The 18,933-nt window shown below is 41.1% G+C and overlaps 2 protein-coding genes across 3 annotated transcripts; both read left to right on the top strand.

Annotated features, from left to right (window-relative positions):
* Nucleotides 1–337: 337 nt before the first annotated feature.
* On the top strand, nucleotides 338–4,080 carry smtna (smoothelin a). Of its 2 annotated transcripts, none has more exons than XM_010768231.1 (8): nucleotides 338–773; nucleotides 1,233–1,352; nucleotides 1,448–1,523; nucleotides 1,607–1,735; nucleotides 1,830–1,863; nucleotides 3,041–3,161; nucleotides 3,277–3,428; nucleotides 3,563–4,080. In XM_010768231.1, the coding sequence occupies exons 2-8, from the start codon at nucleotides 1,272–1,274 to the stop codon at nucleotides 3,702–3,704; spliced, it is 735 nt and encodes a 244-aa protein (XP_010766533.1). In that variant the 5' UTR covers nucleotides 338–773; nucleotides 1,233–1,271; the 3' UTR covers nucleotides 3,705–4,080. The 2 variants fall into 2 exon arrangements, with proteins under 2 accessions (XP_010766533.1, XP_010766532.1); XM_010768230.1 differs by having other exon boundaries at nucleotides 339–773; nucleotides 1,253–1,352.
* Nucleotides 4,081–5,839: 1,759 nt separating this feature from the next.
* Nucleotides 5,840–17,423, top strand: inpp5ja (inositol polyphosphate-5-phosphatase Ja). The gene is made up of 13 exons (XM_010768229.1): nucleotides 5,840–6,316; nucleotides 7,996–8,571; nucleotides 10,848–10,955; nucleotides 11,117–11,225; nucleotides 11,580–11,696; nucleotides 12,076–12,251; nucleotides 13,892–14,003; nucleotides 14,150–14,259; nucleotides 14,367–14,577; nucleotides 15,184–15,321; nucleotides 15,428–15,493; nucleotides 15,581–15,685; nucleotides 16,684–17,423. The coding sequence occupies exons 2-13, from the start codon at nucleotides 8,003–8,005 to the stop codon at nucleotides 17,143–17,145; spliced, it is 2,283 nt and encodes a 760-aa protein (XP_010766531.1). The 5' UTR covers nucleotides 5,840–6,316; nucleotides 7,996–8,002; the 3' UTR covers nucleotides 17,146–17,423.
* The last annotated feature ends 1,510 nt before the right edge of the window (nucleotides 17,424–18,933 follow it).

The following is an 18,933-nucleotide window of genomic DNA, read 5'->3' as shown; positions in this document are numbered from 1 at the left end:
CAATCTTTATAATGTGAACAAATCTCCTGCAGTTCAACCTAACAGTTGTCATAGTACTTTTTCTTTGTTAAATACATTTTGTTGTTAGACATCCAAATGTTATTTTTAAGCAGCTGTGCATGTTGACCACTAGGTGGAGCAATTTGTGTAATTCCGATTTATTAGATTGTTCTCTAAATCTGCATGAATTTAAATACTAAATACTGACTGGTGTCGTTAAAAAGTGTCACTTGCTAACTGTGTTTCTTTAAGTGTGTGTGTTAGTGTGTGTACGCCCCCTGTCCTCGGATTCCTCTGTTTCTGTAAACAGAGTGGTCACTGCTCAGACTTTTGCCTGAATAAGGCAGTGCTCCTCACTTTTTTTTTCAACCTTTTTAACCCGTTGTTTCCCAGTCACAGGAGTTTCACGCTGCAGCCTCCAGATGAAGCGTTAAAAAGTGTGGAGAAAAAAAAAAAGTTTTGCCCCACAACATTTCACATGACATCATCGAGGATGCAGGGACTAGAGGAGGAGAGACTGCTGAGGGGGACAGAATCATCTCCCCTCCTCCTCCTCCTCCTCCTCCTCCTCCTCCTCCTCGTCCTCCTTCCCATCTTGGGTGGTTCATGTAAGCAGCCTCCACTCGCTCTCCAAACATGCATCCTTATGAAGCGCTGCGGTGTGAGGTGTGATGTCAGGGCTGAGATCTCACAGCTCTCCAGTAAACTCTGAAGGACCCAGGACAGGCTGGACACTTTCTAAGGAGCCACAAAAGTTTGCACCCTGGAAACAGGTGGGTGACACTGCACCTCATCACACACATCATCAGGGTCTATTTCTCACTCTTGTATTGCTTTATTCTTCCCATGTTGTGCTTTACGCTTCCTGCCACTCCTTTTCCCCCTGTGTCTGAGCACATAGTTGTACGCTGCTATCAGATTCTTCTCGGGTCTTGTTCCGCCACATTACTATATTTGTACGTGTTTTTGGCCCTTCTCTGGTGCACTCGGGGCCTGAGATGCACTGAGAGGTTCTCCAGTAAGACAAACATTTCCTTCCAAGGCTGCTCACTTTGTGACTCACACAACGGTTTATATTTGAAAGATCACAGTGTGATTGTATGCTCCGCTCGTGACATTTGCACGCAACAACACAAAGTATCTCGTCTGTGGAACAGATTCAAACCTTGTCAATAGTTATTCAGACCAAGTTTTTGCATTAATATGTTTTTTGTCCTTCTCAAAACCCTAAGTGTGTTTTTGCACCAACTAGTTGATTTGCTTCTCAAGAAATGGAATCAAAAACTGATGATGGATCAGTGGCCACGGGAGAACTGTCTGCTATTGAAGATGAAGAAGTTCTCAACAAGATGGTGAGCCGATGTGTGACTTTTAATTAAATATGTCTCGCTGATGATATTTATTCACCCCTCTGACACTCTGAACATTTCTCAAATTGTCTTTTAAGCTGGATAATGCAAAAGATTTTGAAGAGAGAAAGATCTTACGTGCTGCATTAAGGGACCTGCTCAAGAAAAAGAGAGGTAAAATCTGATGCAAATTACCATGATAGAATCTGCAATGAACTGCTCTATTACTAAATGTCCCACCACTCCTCTCTCCTCAGATAAGCGAGAGCAGGATCGAGGGTCAAGGCAGCAGGACTTGAGGCAGCAGGGGCTGAGTAAAGGAGGGACCACCGGGGGGGCTGTTAGCATCGGCAGAGCATCCATGAACCAGCAGCCTCCAACAAACAGTGAGTTTATAAAGATGTCGGACACTCTGTGATACTTCTATGTTTTTTTTTTACAATGAAGATTCTTGACTTTTGATTCTCTGCATCTTGTTAGAGACGTCAGGCCAGGCCTCTCCATCAGCAGGAAGGTGAGTCAAATGTGTTCTCAGTTTGACATGTTTGGTGTCAATAACTGTAATGTCTGGGAACAGTTATAGCGCTTATTTAATCCCAGATATACACACACACACACACACACACACACACACACATACACATACACATACACATACACATACACACACACACGTGAACTATGATACCATCTATGCTTCTGGTCAAGGGTCCTTATTTTCACAAAGGACTGTTTACATGGATCCATATTAGAGCTGCAAAGATTAAATGAAATGACAACTATTAGGAAAATCAATTATTTGGTTTTAGAAGATTTCTAAGGAAACCATAATTCGGTTTTGTTTATCAGTTTGCCGCGACAGATTTATCAGTTGCGGACAGAAGACGTCATCTTGGGCTTTGGAAAACAATCATTAACGTCTTTCACTGTTTTCGGACATTTAATAGATTAAACAACTGTTTGATTGATCAAGAAAATAATCTACAAATTAACAAGCAATAAAAAATAATATCTAGTTGCAGCCCCAAACCGTATTGCAAACTCACGAGGCCACTAAATCCAACCACTGTACCTTTAAGTACCCAGATCCACAAAATGTTACTTGATGTTTTGGAAATAATCATAAAAGGAACCACATCTTTTCTAGCCTGACCTTAATTATTTATTTAGTTGTTATTTGATGCCTTTTTTTTCAGTCCTTTTTTAAATACTTTAAGTATTGGCTTATTTCATTAACAGATGCACTTTGCTCAGAATATAAACTCATATTTACATGGAGTACAGGTAAATCACAACAAAAAACTCAACTGAAATTGTATTTTAAGTAACTAAACAATTTGTATCCCTTGCTTTTATTTATTCTAGTGTCTTTGTTATATCTTACATTGTGTTATTAAATGTTGCAATTTTTAGTCTTGCTTGCTTGATACATTTTTTTGTTGTAATTTTTGCATTCGTTACTTATTTTCTGTGCTGTTTTAATGTTGCATTGTGAAGAGCTACATGCTTGTATGAAAAGTGCTGAATAAATAAAGTTGAGTTGAATGTTAACTGTGAGGTAAATCCTAATGACATTTCTAATAGGAGCCTGATGGTTGCAAAGCAAAGTCTTCATATGTTTAGTCTTTCACCCAAAAAAGGACAAAATTAAATTTATCAAGCAAAGCATTTGTTGTTTTATTTCTCCTTAGCAAGGCCAGTCCCGCTTTAGCCTCAGCCCAGAAATGTCCTTCTCCTGCTGCAGCACCCAACATTAAAAATGTCAAACAGATGCTTCTGGACTGGTGCAGGGCCAAAACAGAGCCATATGAGGTAAACAGGCCCTACGTCTTTTTGTCTGTAAATGATTGCCCAGTGGAGCTAAATATAGCTCTGCCCCTTACGTTTCATTCTCTGTCACTATTTCTCCTAAACTGAAACAATTCAGGGAGTGAACATCCGAAACTTCTCCTCAAGTTGGAAGGACGGCATAGCCTTCTGCGCCTTGGTGCACCGCTTCTTCCCCGATGCGTTCGAGTACTACACCCTAAACCCCACCAAGCCCAAGGAAAACTTCGAGTTGGCCTTCAGCACCGCAGAGTGAGCCGTCTTCCCTTATATGAAGAAGCAGGAGCATCTTGTCTGATACACAGTCCAGCCCTGTCTTGCAGTTCAAAACAAAGTTATTTATCTAAGTTTGTCTCAAGTGGTTTTGTCTCTGTGTCTGTCTGCAGGAGGCTGGCTGGCTGCCCCCCCCTGCTGGACCCTGATGACTTAATCCGGATGAAAGAGCCTGACTGGAAGTGTGTGTACACGTACATCCAAGAGTTTTACCGCTGCCTGGTGGAGAAAGGCCTGGTCAAAACCAAAAAGTGACTGTAGACTCAGAAAGGCTTTGATAATCAGCTGTGATTTTATAATTAACACAATCAACACGCACAAGCTGAGATCAAAAAGATAATACCAAGCACCTTTTTACATTTTGTCTGAGTTGATATTATGTATTTAATGTGTCTGGCTTATGTAAATGCACAGTGCCTTATGTGAAGCCTTTGTGTGGTTGTGTTAGAAAGGACTCTTGCTCTCAGTGGACAGCTGGCGCTTGGGATAAGTGCATTCCTCTGAGGTTACACATCTGCATTAATCCCAGTCACAGCTATGGAGACTCTGGGAACACATTTTATCATGATGCTGTTGAGGGCCTGAGGGTGTGAGTATTAAAAATGCATTTAATAAAAATCCATCCATTATTCACTTTGTTCTTTTTTTTTTAAATAACTGATGGCTAAACTTAATTGTACTGTAGATACCAAGGGTTTTATTTGCCTTGAAACGTTATTCAGCAAGTACGCATGTATTATTTAAGACTCTTCTAATTTGTATTAGATAGCTTTGATATATGTTTGGCTTGGGCTTCAGACTTTACATTTATAATGGGAAACCTGTTAGAAATGTCTATTAGTTTAAAAGAGGCGTTCAATGACAAGAAATGTGATTTGTAGGATCCAGTGTTTTATGAGCTTGACAAACACTATCTAGAGACTATCTCACTTCTTCTTCTATCCTCTGCCTTTTGTGAGGCCCCTGATACTAAAATGGCTGGAATACTCCTTTTTAATACAACAATAACTCTTAATCTAACTATTATGTGAGGAATCTGTGTGTTTGTAGGTGCATCACATTCATCCGTTCCACTTCACACTTGGTTGCCGGGGCCCCAAGGGAGTGCATTGCCAGATGTGGTGTTTTTTGGCCAGATGGTAAAATTATAACAACAAAATTGGCCTGAAACTTTTCGACCGTAAGTTTCAAAAACAAAATCTGTCCATCAAGTTGAATCTATCCGTGAAAGCCTCGCCTGAACCTATTGCCACCTAGATTTTCTTCTTTAAATCTTGAGCAATGGTCACCAGTTTTGATACAGGACATCTTTTGACCAAACCAGGAAAAGTCACCGTTTCGTGTTTTTGATGTTCCTGACTGTTTTGCTAGCTGGCCCTTATAACCATAAACGTCATATATCCTGTATGTTTTGCGCTACTGCAACCATTTTTATGAGACGAGTGTAGATACAGTATGTTGTCTGAGCGACTATGACCAATTTTGTGTCATTTTGTCAACACGTGGCGCTGTAGCAGCATCATATAAATATAAAATAAGGAATCTCTTTCTCCAGATGTGCACTCTATATGTATCACTGTCCCTGGCATTTTTCAAAAAACGATGATCCAATCAACATGTTTAATGCTGATTACCCAAGGGAGTGCAGTGTTGAGTGCCAACTCGATTGGATAAATGGTTAATGACAACTTGTCAAGCACTTCCGGGGTCCAAACAATAGGCTCAACTCAAAATGGGCACGGTCTCCAAACAGCCACCTCCTGAAGAGGCACTGCACTAGTAATCATAATTGCAACGGGCATTTTGACAAATTGCACAGTTCGTGTGCTAAATAATGTTTACTTTACATTGGAACTTCCAAGGGAGATGTTCTGTTTCAAAACTGGAAAAAATTGCTCGAAATGTAAAGATGTAGCGGGGGAAAAGAGACAAAAAGATACATCTGGGTAAATAGGTCCAGTCTTTTACGGATAATTTCGCCTTGATGGTCATATTCTGTTTAAAATGTGATGGTATTTCAGTGTAAATATATTTTTTTATAAATCAGGACAATATTAAGAAAAACTCAATGAAATAAAAAAAAAACACCACATCGAATCAAAAAATATGTCTTTACAGAAATGTCCCTGTATAAACACCAAGATCAAAAGTAGTTTTAATTGCAGAATACATTTATTGATTGCATACCAAAGAGAGCACAGACTGAAATGTACATATTGGCATGCTGATCAATTCCCCCATCGAGTGACGCACTGGTGCCAGATTAATGCGCGCGTCAGTGAAAGGACAGATGCTCAATCATTTCTGGCCTGATGCCCTTTTTGGCGGCTGATTTTTGTTTTGCCTTTGATGCTCTGCCCGCCCCCTCAGGTGCCTTCATATTTTACCCAGAGTGCACAGAGCGAGGGAGGGAGGGAGAGAGATGGGTGGCAGAACGGCCGGTGTGCTGGAGGTGGATGACCAAGAAGTGCTCATCTGCTCCGGCCAGCTGTAGACGGTAGAGACAGTGATTAGTAGGATGAGTTATAACCAGCCGTCGTGTCGTTGTTTATAGGCTACATAAAGATGAAACACACCGGAAACATCAACCGTGACCGCCTCCCCCTGTCCTGACAGCCGGAGTCCTCTGCACCGACACGGACACGCTCGCTGCCCGCGGTACCGACGGGGAGCCTCGGTCCTGCAGGCGGGCTGCTGCTGGGTCTCCGGACCGAACATCTAAAAATCCCAAACCTTTTTATGTGACAGCTCTGTCGCGTTGATAGACGTGTGAAAAAACAAAGGAGACTGATGCTGATCCCTTCTGTGAAATCACCTTCGCGGTTCACCTTGGAAATAAGAAAGTAAAAAAGGAAAACGCATGAAAGGTAAGACTGAGGTTTTCATGAGGATGTTTTTATTGCAGCTGCGGTGTGTGTTGATTTTGAATGAGACATTTTGCTATGTGGTGTTTTCCATGAGTCCAGCCTGGTGTTATGAAGCTGTCATTCCCTTGACTTGCAGGATCATGGACTATGATGTGAAACTGGATCACTGAGGGGGCACTTCATCTATCAAAGTTTCTACTTTTAAAGTGAATTCATTACAACCCCTTCTGACGACCATTAGTCAGAGCTCTGTTTTCCAGGTTACTACTGTGGTCACATGAGATTCTCTGTTATACTCATTTGCATGTCATGAATGATTTACAGAGGTGTATCATTTCTGAGGGCACACACACAAAATGGTGGGAGTCTTCCTCCTCCTTGTGACCTACAGAGAGTGTTGACATTGTCTGATGTGCTCCGGTATCAGCTGCTGTGGCGCGATGTACACTCCCATGGCATCCCATAATGAGCAGTCTATTGCTCTGTAAAAGGGTCAGGAGGCTAATTAACGTTGCCAGGCAACAAGGATATAATCCAGGTCGGAGGTACAAAGTTATTTCCTCAGATCAGGGGTCGGTAATAACTAAGTGCATTTAATTCACTATAATTATCTGACAGCTGTGGCTACCAGTTCCTTACAGATTCAAAATATAACATATAATCAATCATGATTTAATAAAGCATTATATAAAGTGGTTAGAAATAGCCACACCTTAACCAGTTATAATTGAAATGCTTGCACATTTTTGTACATTTTAATTTTAATCCAGTGCCATCAATATGATGCTTATACGTGTTGTGTACTTTACCTTGAGAATACATAGAAGTATTCACCTACTCACAGATGATTTATACACTGATAATTATTCACACTTTCACTTTATTATTATATCCGAGCACTTCTTCTGTCTCCGCCTCAGCCCGAGTGCTTACTCATGATAACGTCATCGGTGATGTCTGGGCAGCTTGATGTGGAGAGGACAGCTGCTCAGTATGATGTGATACATTTACGCCACTTCCGCTCTGCTGTTACACCTGTTTCCAAATAACGACTCACTGATTGATGTTGAGGAGCTTTTTGCTAGCCACACTATCTAATTTGAATGTCAAATGTGTCTTTTCCTTACAACCCTTTGGAGAAGAATGTGTGTAATCAGCAGTGTCAAGTGACATTTAATACTATAGTAGATTTTTGGAGGTACTTGTATTTGACAATTTAAATATAACCTTATACTCTACTACATCTCAGAGGCAAATATTGTACTTTTTTGTCCTTTACAGTTTCTCATATAATGTGTGACATGTTACTTTATTGATAATAATCAACAAATCAACTCTGATCTATTATTTTAGCTTAAGGTAAGACTTTATTCATCCCCTGTTGACAAAATCAACAAGCTACCCATCTGTATTTAAATAAGATCTTTACCAGCTGCAAAATCAAATACATTAATGCATCAGTCATTAATAATAATGGGCTATTCAGTATAATGAATGATTTTACCTTTGGAACCTTAAGTAAATCTTGATGCCCTTTTCTTTGTAACATTTTGAATGCAGGACTTTTACTTTAATTTAATTACATTTCTGTTCTGTAGTATTGCTACTTTTACTTCATTTTAAAATCTGAGTACTTCTTCCACCTCTTGTTATAATTATTCTCATACTTCCTGTTGCAGGTTGATCATGCAGCAGCAACCAATCAGCACCGACCATTTTGGGCCCAACATGCAGCCTGGACCCTGTGCGTTGATCGGATTCGGTCCTGGTTTACTTCCACAGCTCACAACCCAGGAACCAATGCTGTTCAGCCAATCAGAGGAGCCCAAGAAACAGTCTTTATTGAGCCCCATGCAGGCTGTCAGAGTGACTAACGAAATGCAGTCAGGGTACCCAAAGTCTGGGTCCACTGCAGCGACACTGATGAGCATAAGCCGCCCGAGACCCACCGCTTTGGGAACAAAACCTGCTTATAAGTCTCCCAGAATCTTAGAGGACCTCTCCAAGAAAATAGATTTGATCCCGGTTTGTATCCCAGGACCTCAGAGTGCCAACCACACGTCACATTCGCAGACTGAGGCCTCCCTCTGCCGCCTCAGTCCTCAGAGCCCCCGCAGCCCTCAGCCTTTCACCAGCCAGCCTTACCTGAGCTCCTCCAACACCCTCAGCCCTCAGCCACAGAGAACCCCCTCACCTGGGGGCTCCTCACCGAGCCAAGAGCAGCCCAAGAAGCCAGGAGAGAACAATGACTTCAGGTAGACATTTCTTCATCCACTGGTTAGAAAGGATTGAGTACTGTGAATGTTCCCTGTTGTGTCTAAATGCAGCTGCAGTCAGCGGCTGGAAGGAAACTGATGTGTCCCAGACCATGTCACATGCATCAAGGCTGCCAAGAGCTTTGTGACAGAGTGACACAGCCACATTTTATTGGCAGGCTTCCCAGAGGCATATTTTAGTTGTGATGCCCGCTCACTCACATGCCCCTTTCACACCAACGCGGTTCCCGTTCTAGCTCCGTGCTAGTGCTCTTCTGGTTCGGAATCGGTTTTGGTCACACCGCCCAGAGCCCGACTGGTGCTGCCGCTGCTGCGTCATGACGTCACCGTTTACGTCGCTGATTTTCTCCCCAACGGCGCTCACAACAACAACGGGGGACTGCGTCGGGTCGATGATCGAGTTACTTTTAATCATACCAAGCCAGATTAAATTAAATAACGACTTCTCCAACCTTATACTTTTGCAGAGTGCCGTGGTTCATTGTTTATTAATGTGTTTCAGCGGCATTTACCGACCGCTGCAGTGCTGCTCTTCCACCAGAGTTTATTCTCCCGTTAACTCACACGGCAAAGGCCACTGTAAACTATTCACTGTCACTCTGCTCAGCGCTACTATTTGTTACAACTTTTATTTGCCGTACTCGCCATAAACTGTTAGCTCAGGTTAATCTCGCCCCCTTCCGACGTAAGCGTGATGTACGCGGTTCTTGCTTCTAGACTGATAATTTGTTGGTGCTTAGAGCCGGCTCCGCTGTGGTGTGAACAGGAAAAAACGTTGCTTATCAGGCTCTAGCTCCGAACCGGCCCTGGAACCGCGTTGGTGTGAAAGGGGCAAAAGTTGCTGCCTGTGTAAACTCAGCTTACCTTTGTCCAAATTGTGTTAATATGAAAGAGAAAATACCTATTTAGTATTCAGATTCAGCCAGTCATTCTGTCTCAAAACATATATCATTATATAGAAATACACAAGTACATTACATTCAAGTGCATGTTAGCAGTTATTAGGGATGTAAGTAGGGACAGTTTTTACTTGAATAGACAGAACGTCAAGATTTGAGAGTTTTCTGCTGAAAAGCATATCTATGATTTATGTTGTGTGTTTGTTAGCAAACAAGGACAAAACAAGAACATTTAAAAAAAAGTAAAAGCCAAAATTAGCCAATCTTTGACATTAAATGTTGTTCTAGAGCCAACACTCAGATCTAAATATCAACAGGGAGAGTTTTTAAAGCAGCCTGTATTCAGAAATAAAACATGATGATGATAACATTGATGAAAACTAATAACAAAAACAACAACACATTAAGATAATTACACACCTTTTCATGTGTCAGTTTTTAAACCAAGGCCACACAATATTTCACAAGATATAAATGCATGAAATGCAACGCTAAAAACATTTGAGAGTAAGAAGGGTACATTTTGCCTCCGATAGTTTCAGTCTCAAACAAATGTCCTTTTACTGTACAATACATTAACTTTCGTGTTATAGACTACTGAAATCAATGGGAAAAATCTTAGATGTTATATGCCTTTGAACATTTTATTTAGGTAAAACATCCCAAAACACCAATGTTGTCCTGTTTAAAAGAACTATATATATCTTTAGCTTGCACTGTTTTCATGTCACTGCAGAAATCATAAATCTGGATAGAGAACAGCACAATTTTAAGGCTTGATTTAAGGATAATATAGTTGATTAATTGTTTAGCGAATCAGAAGAAAATAAACTGGCAACTATTTGAATACTAATTAAACGTTTGAGTCATACTTCAAGTGAATATGCCAGATATTAAATGTCACAGTGTGTTGTTTTTCTTCTACAATAATTAACTGAATCTGTGCAGGATTTGAACTTTAGACATGAGTAGACACCACCAGGTATTTTGGGAACCTGTGTTTGACATCTTTCATAATTTTTTGACATTTTAAAATCAATTAATATAAATGTCAGTACAACCATAGTGAGATGTTTGTTTATTTGATAAAAAAGTGTTGCTGGTGATTCTGAAGGACAGTTAGTTCCATCTCTGTCTCTTTTCCAACACACACGCATACACACACACCTTAGTCATCTTCAAGGTACAAGTGGTGCTTAATTGTGCGGATCTTTTTTCTAAATACAGCAACACCGATGGAAGCTATTTCTCTGAGGATTATAGCACGGATGATGTCCTCTTACACCCTACATTATATAATATATATATAGTACTTGGATCTAATGCGGCATTTCCCATGCTTCTATCCTCTGAAAGGGTGTACATCGTCACGTGGAATGTGGGGTCAGCTGTCCCGCCAGATGACATCACTTCTCTGTTCGGACCAAATGTTTCAGATGGGAGCGTTGACATGTTTATCATCGGGTAAGCAAGTTTTTCCGACAGGCTCAGCGCTGCCAGAGAGACAGCCTGTGCCCACTCAGTCATCTGTGTTCATCTTGATGTGCCCATCACTCTCCTTTTTTATTATTGCTGTTGTATTCCACTTGTTAATGACATTTCTCTACTTTTCTGGCACCGCACAGATTCCAGGAAGTCAACTCCATGATAAACAAGCGGCTAAAGGAGGCTCTTTTTTCAGACCAGTGGAGTGAGCGTTGCATGGATACACTCAGTCCTTTTGGATATGTTTTGGTCAGTAAATATGCTCATAATAAGACAAGATAATCCTTTATTAGTCCCACAGTGCGGACATTTGTAATACAACAGCAGCAAAGTGGACAGTGCAACAGGAGGCATCATTCAAACAAATCAAGATACAATTAATAAAAAACAGTATAGATATAATAAAGTAAACGGTAAATATTCAAAATAAGAAAGTGAACCAACTTGAAGCTTGAATTCACATGACTTCACCTATGAAATACTGATATTACACAGAATATAGTATTGATATGAGTTAAACTGTATATTTTTTAACTCTTATCCTCTTTTGGCCATTATTAAATGCAGTTCACCGTATTGATATATTATTTTTCATCCGTTTAGGTGGCGTCCCAGCGTATGCAGGGAGTGCTGCTGCTGGTTTTTTCCAAATGGGGCCATCTTCCCTTCCTCAGAGGTGTTCAGACAGAGAGTACGCGCACAGGTCTTGGGGGATATTGGGTACGTGCTTCAAATGGCACTGCTGTGAATTCTGAGATTTATTACATTGAAACGTTGGTGGGGGGTTTCTATCAAAGGGGGGGGGGGTAGGATGTTAAAAGGTGGTGTGTGTGGTCCCTCCTCTGCGTGGATGCATGTGTGACCTTCCTGTGTGTTGATGTCAGCATCACCCCTGTGTGCTGCAGTCTCCTTCTCTTTGAGGTCAGTGCAGCAGCAGCAGCAGGCTGTCTGGCTGTCTGGTGCTTTGATTCGGGGGCAGAAAAACATCCTGACTTTGTCCCTGAACACAGATACAATCCAGGGAAGAATAAAAATGTAATACATAAGGGATCCATTTCTCATTGTGTCCTCTCTCTGCCCTTTTTTTCCTCCCTCTAAGGGGAATAAAGGGGGCGTCAGTGCGAGGATGACGATGTTCGGCCACCCGGTGTGCTTCCTCAACTGTCACCTGCCCGCTCACATGAGGAACCTGGAGCAGCGCATGGAGGACTTTGAAAGCATCCTGCAGCAGCAGCAGTTTGAAGGAGGCACTGCCACGGGGGTGCTGGACCACGAGTGGGTGACATTTGAGTTTAATTAATGTAGCTCAAGATTGATTATCCATAAAACAAATGTGCACTTTCATTCACAAAATAGATTTATCTGCACCAAATGTACTCACCAATAATAAATACATATTCGGGGCGGCATATTACATGATAGAGCAGAGGTGGGGAACCTTTTTCCTCTCAAGGGCCATTTATATTTTTACAACATCCTCCGAGGGCCGTAAAAATTATTGAACTCAACCTCTGCTTAAAAAAACAAAAATCACAGCCCATTCATTTGGCCTTTCTTTCATGCTGTGCAAAGAAAAAGCAACCTCTTAATCCAGATATCTTACCATGACTCGCGCATGCATGCACGTGCACGGTTGTGGCATGACCACCCAAACAGAAAGATATGGACACAAGATGTGTGCAAATGTATTTAGTATCCTATCCATGTGAACATGATTTAAGTGGAGGATGGGCCTAACCTCCTCTAGGGGGGTCCGGGTGCTACTCCCCCGGGAAGATTTGTTTTTAAATGTTGAAGTTAAAAGCATCAATCTGGTTCACTTTGAGAGCAACATTAAGAGATCTACAGTATGGATACATCTCTCAACACCCATATGAAACAGAACTGTAAACAGATTTTCTTTTTCTTTATGGATATTTTACAAATCACTCTCCTTTTAAACTGTATTCTTGTAGTCTTTAGTAACAACTTTTTTTTACTGTCATATAGTATGTTACCTGTTTTTCATCTATTCTCTTATTTTTTTTATACCTATAATGATCATATAAAGGTGTGCCTTTACCTCACTAAGCTGAGGTTATTTGAGCCTCTCAGGAGAGAGCTCTCTTTCACCTGGTTGTAGAAAAGCTCCTTATATTCGTTAGCATAGCTAGCTAACCAGATGCTAACAATCCCCGGTACCTCTCTCTCTCTCTCTCTCTCTCTCTCTCTCTCTCTCTCTCTCTCTCTCTCTCTCTCGCTCAAACAAAATGCGCTCGTGCCACACACACACACACACACACACACACACAAAGACAGAAGTACTTGTACTGTAATGTATCCTATTATTTCTATGGCGTTATTGACTGTATGATCAGTATGTCAGATGAACAGATCGCCACTGGGCTTACAACTAAAGACACAGCCCCGCAAAAACTGCGGCATGTGTACAGCTTTTCAAAGTGCCGGAGCACTTCAAAAGCACTGCTCTCCGTCAGCACTACACCCCTGTCTGACGAGACACATACCACGAGACGACACGTTAGGCTTGTGTTGTGTTCAAGGAACTTGACCTTGGCCAGGAAAAACAGAAACTCGCTTGTTTAATTATTTTGCGGTCTAGATTTCTTTAAAAAAAAGATTGCGTGTGTTTATAAATTACCTCGAGGGCCAAATGGTCTTGCGGACCGTATACGGCCCGGAGGCCGGAGATTCCCTACCCCTGATGGAGCTTTAAAGTCTCATTATTTGACCTTGAATGTGTCTTTGGTTTCAAGTTAGACCATTTATTTGACAAACAATGCTACAGCTTTCTTGGGATATTATCCAATATAAAATCAATTAGATATTCAATTGAACCTTTACATTTTCCTTTTAGAGTAAAATAAACAACTGCTGAAATGAAAATGTATTTTCTGTGTTTTTTCTGTCCCCAGTGTCGTTTTTTGGTTTGGGGATTTAAATTTCCGTATTGAGGACTATGACATCCATGTGGTGAAATGTGCCATCGAGAGCAGTAAGCTTCCTCTTCTGTTGGAGCGAGATCAGGTGAGGCATTTTATATAATATTTCGCCCCACACATATGAATTATTTTAGTCGGCTTTACACCACCTGTTTGTCTCCAAATAACCAACGACAACCAACAGAGGGCACTGCTCTGCTCTGATTCTCCCCTCATTTGTCTTCTCTACAGCTGAACATGGCTAAAAACACAGAGTCTGTCCTTGAAGGCTTCCTTGAGGGACCTTTACATTTCCCTCCTACTTATAAGTTTGATGTGGGCACTCACACGTACGACACCAGGTTGGTCCAGTCGCCAAACTTACTCCATACATTTTATTTTCTATAAGCAGTGTCCTGTAAAAACTCCACTCTGAAATTCAGCCCCTCTTTGACTCTTGTTTTTTCAGTGCGAAGAAGAGGAAACCGGCCTGGACAGATCGCATCCTCTGGCGCACTCGTCGCACCGGCTCCCCAGCTCCTACCCACAATGCAGCACTGCAGCGGGGTCTGACCTCCTGGCTGGGTGGAGCGACTAAAGTGACACAGCATGTGTACAGAAGTCACATGGGCTACACCATCAGCGACCACAAGCCTGTTTCTGCTGTGTTTTCACTGCATGTAAGACGATATTCCCTCAAATGTTATCTTATCTTAAATACAGCAATACAAATGCATTAATGATATCTTTGTATAGCTTATTTTTTTACTTAGAAGGATAGTTCAGTCAGAATGATGGGTACCAGAGCAAAGCAATGTATTGGTATGGACAGGGGTAGCAGCAAAACACCCTAAAAATAATATCAGTTGAGGTTTAAGCTATACCTACAGTTTTTCACAGCTTGATCTTGCCGTCAGACAGCCCTTTTCCCAATCTTAACATGACTTAAAATCCATCAATGCTCTTTTCAAAGCCACCATTGTCAAAACCAGTCATTTTACCTCGCTGTGTGTGTGTGTGTGTGTGTGTGTGTGTGTGTGTGTGTGTGTGTGTGTGTGTGTGTGTGTGTGTGTGTGTGTGTGTGATGAAGAGGTTAAACAATTCTAAATATAGATTCAACTAAAACTGATATGGTTACTTCAATGCTACTGGTTCTGCTGTCTATTTCTTTAAACTTGGGGCGTGCCAACGTTCATTCACTTACTGAGGATGAGTAACTAATTCAACCCCACTAGTTCAAAACAACCCAAACTGTCCCTTTCACGTCTATGTTCTCGTTCTCCTAGTTCCCATTCAAGGTGGATATGCCCCTGGTGGAGCTGCAGGTAAACAAGGAGTGGTGCAAAGTCTCAGAAGCTACAGTTCGATTCACAGTTGCATCGACTTATCAGCGCAGCTCGTGGGACTGGGTAGCAATATACAAGGTAACACGCAGTTTGATTTTGGTCAAAAGCTCATGAAAAAAAATCTATTTTATTTAATGCCCAGTTTCAGCATCTGAAATGATGCCCATTTGTTATTCTGCAACAGGTTGGATTCAGACATCACAAAGATTACCAGGCATACATATGGGCCAAGGGAGAGCATACAACACAGGTTTTTGTCAGACACTCAAATGCCATTTACTTTGAGCTGCAGCTGAATTTAAATTGTAACTTTATTTCAGTTTTTTTTGTTCCCCAGGTGACATTTTCGGATGAGGATTTGCCGAGAGATGATGGTGAATACATCCTGGGCTACTACAGTAACAACATGAACAGCATTGTTGGGCTGTCAATGCCAATTCAGGTAACAAAAGTCAGAGGACAAAAGGTTAGCCACTCACGGCTTGGTATGATGTGTTTATTAATGAATATGCCCACATAGAGTATAAGGCCATAAGTATGTGTACTCCCAGGCACGCAGCCATGTTACTACTACTACTACTACTACTACTGGATGCATCATCCTGTTTAAACAGGACGGGGCCTTTTCAAAACTCCAACAAAGTTAGTCAATCGACACAAAATAATTCAGCAACTAGATTGACAAATGTATTGTTTTCAATCATTTCATTTAATAACAATATATTTATTTTCCTAAAATGCTTATATTACATTTTCCCTTCTCAAAACGAAGTTACAATTGGGGTCCCTTAGCAATCAAAGAACATAAACACATAAAAACAAAGCACTAAAAGAATACAATTATGCAAACCACATCAAAGATCTTAAAACGGCAAACCCATGAACCAAAACTAACTTGAATCAGTTAAAATACAGTTAAAAGTATGTTATCTAATAATAAGCTTGGATTGAAATGACTCAGCATGATACTTTCCTGTACTTTAGTGTTTCTGCTTATATATGTTTTTATTACACTGTATAAGGAAATAATGTACCTCTTACTGCTTTATCTAACATCCATTGCTACTTGTTGCAAATAAATATTGTTTATTGTTTTTTTTATGTGCTATGTGTACAAAATGTGATGCATTGCTATAGAATAACAGTACATTAAGTAAATTAACTACACCTAAACGATGTAAAACATTAAAATGTGGCTCCAAAATGAAAAACAAATTATTCAATAACACTGAAAGGGCGTGTAATTCGTAAGATCTGTTTTCTATACTCTGAATTCAATAAAGGTTTGAATGAAGTACTTTTACTTATTGTGGAGTATTTTTATAATGTAGGGTTTTTTTCTTTTATTTAGGAAATTATATGTAGATGTGTTCCCACATTCTTCAGGGCTATATCTCATTACTGCAACCTATTGAACCCCCTTTTCCCTTACCTGCACAGATCAGGATCCCCATCCACAGCCCCACCGCGCGTCGCTCCAGCAGCTCGGAGGTCAGCTCAGAAGACGACAGCACTCTGGTCCTGCTGGCTCCGTGCTCCCGCAGCCCCAGCCCCAAAAACGGCAAACACCACCACCGCCATCGCCGCAGCCGAAGCCCCGCCCCCCCTGCTCTCACCTCCAACCCCCTCCCCTCCCTGCAGGGCCTCAGCCTCTGTCCTCGCTCCAAAGAAGGACAGACTCTCTCCCCCTCATCTGCTGCTAAGAAGGAGCGACTGGTCTCGCCCGACACTGTGTTGTCCCCCACCATCAGCCCGCTCACCCCCCGCAGCCCGGTGTCTCCGGGCAGGGGGGTGACTGCACCCGAGGCTCTGATAGCTGCCATCCTAGGTGAACACAGACCAGCTCAGGTTAGCCCCACAGGGGTCAAGCACATAGGAAAGACAGGGAAAACAGACACATAGAATATGAACATCTATTTTTAAAGGGATGCTTCACACAAAGAAAGGCCATTTGTGTATCAATAATTCACCCTATGTTATTTTGAATTATTAAAGACAATGTTTCTCTTCCATGCCTTTACATTAACCTCAAAAACGTTTTTTAGTCATGAAGAAACTGATTTCAATGTTTAAAACACAGCAAAACGATATCAACATTTCCGTTGACGAAAACACTTAAAGGTGGGGTAGGTACTTTTGGAGAAACCAGCTCGAGTGTGCTAGAATTTGAAAATACACAGCTGGAAAAAATCTGCCACTTCCTTACAGAGCCCCTCCTCCAACACACACGAACGCGCACATGACCAATGAGGGCACGAGATAAGTTTGTGCACAGGCTGACAGGCAGGTAGGCCGTCCAGTTATTTTAGCCGTGCCGGCTAAAATTATTGGTCGTGCTTTTTACAGAACTACGGCTTCCACAGATGACATTTTTTTATGGATTTTTGGTCAAAGCACTTCAGATATTCATTGCTATCGGGATGTTAAGAGCATTCCATGGAATATAACAAAAAGTGTATCTCGAGCCGGTTTCTCAAACTTACCTACCCCACCTTTAAACAACTTGTGCAGTATAATCTAATTATTATTTATCCTGTATGATCACTACTTCCCAAGTGCATGCATTTGAACTAAACCTTATTATTTAAAACATTCTAGACACGAACGGATAAAAGCTGTTTATAGAGGAAGCTTTTAAATAGTAAGGTTTGAGCGAAAATGCATGTTTGCATGAATTGAGTCAGTTTGTAAAGATATTATTTTTTCATATAGTTGTGCATACCTCTTATTCACTTCAATTAATTGAGAATGTTCTCAGTTATAAGATTCTTGGTTCCTCGTAGAGGCATGACAGAAAAACAAAGTTTTATTCAAGAACCCAAAGTAACACATTGTTAGTTATTTATGTACAAATGGTAATTTTTTGGGGAAAGTATTCCTTTTAAAAGGAGGTGATGTACAAAGAAAACAACGGCAATATTCATGCGTTCAGGGTCCGATCATATCCCGCAAAGTGGCAGTGCTCATAGAAGCAGCACATTCGGTGACTCCTAATGTAGTTTGCAAACATTCCCGTTGTAGCACTGCAGTACTCTGTCTCTGAATCTACCATCAGCTCTTACACTATGTGTATCCTGGAGTGAAAGATGTGCCCTTACTCCTCAAGACAAGTGCTTTTATTTATAGATTCATAAGCTATATCATACATTAACAAACATATTGAATGTGAAACCAAAGTCAGAGTAAACCTGTGATGAATGTGACCGGGTTTTAATTACAGCAATACGGTTTGGGGCTGCAACTAGATATTATTTTTTATTGCTTGTTAATTTGTAGATTATTTTCTTGATCAATCAAATAGTTGTTTAATCTATTAAATGTCCAAAAACAGTGAAAAACGTTAATGAGTGTTTTCCAAAGCCCAAGATGACGTCCTCAAATGTCTTATTCTATCCGCAACTGATAAACAAACCGGAATTATGTTTCCTTAGAAATCTTCTAAAACCAAATAATTGATTTTCCTAATAGTTGGCATTTCATTGAATCTTTGCAGCTCTAATATGGATCCATGTAAACAGTCCCTTGTGAAAATAAGGACCCTTGACCAGAAGTGTGTGTGTGTGTGTGTGTGTGTGTGTGTGTGTGTGTGTGTGTGTGTGTGTGTGTGTGTGTGTGTGTGTGTGTGTGTGTGTGTGTGTACTAACATCTCCAACTTCTTCCTCCCCCCTTCCTTATCCCTCTTTCTCTTCC

This window comes from Notothenia coriiceps, unplaced genomic scaffold (assembly GCF_000735185.1).
Source record: "Notothenia coriiceps isolate Sejong01 unplaced genomic scaffold, NC01 NC01_scaffold00005438, whole genome shotgun sequence".
NCBI classification, from domain to species: Eukaryota; Metazoa; Chordata; class Actinopteri; order Perciformes; family Nototheniidae; genus Notothenia; species Notothenia coriiceps.
Note: the sequence above shows the minus strand (reverse complement) of the source record. Positions and strands in the feature narration are given on the sequence as shown.

Coding starts and splice junctions, on each gene's coding strand:
- smtna (XM_010768231.1), top strand. CDS start 1,272: ATGGAATCAAAAACTGATGATGGATCAGTGGCCACGGGAGAACTGTCT. Junction 1,353..1,447: donor AAGAAGTTCTCAACAAGATG/GTGAGCCGATGT, acceptor TTGTCTTTTAAG/CTGGATAATGCAAAAGATTT. Junction 3,162..3,276: donor CCAAAACAGAGCCATATGAG/GTAAACAGGCCC, acceptor GAAACAATTCAG/GGAGTGAACATCCGAAACTT.
- inpp5ja (XM_010768229.1), top strand. CDS start 8,003: ATGCAGCAGCAACCAATCAGCACCGACCATTTTGGGCCCAACATGCAG. Junction 11,697..12,075: donor CAGGTCTTGGGGGATATTGG/GTACGTGCTTCA, acceptor CCTCCCTCTAAG/GGGAATAAAGGGGGCGTCAG. Junction 15,494..15,580: donor AGGGAGAGCATACAACACAG/GTTTTTGTCAGA, acceptor TTTGTTCCCCAG/GTGACATTTTCGGATGAGGA.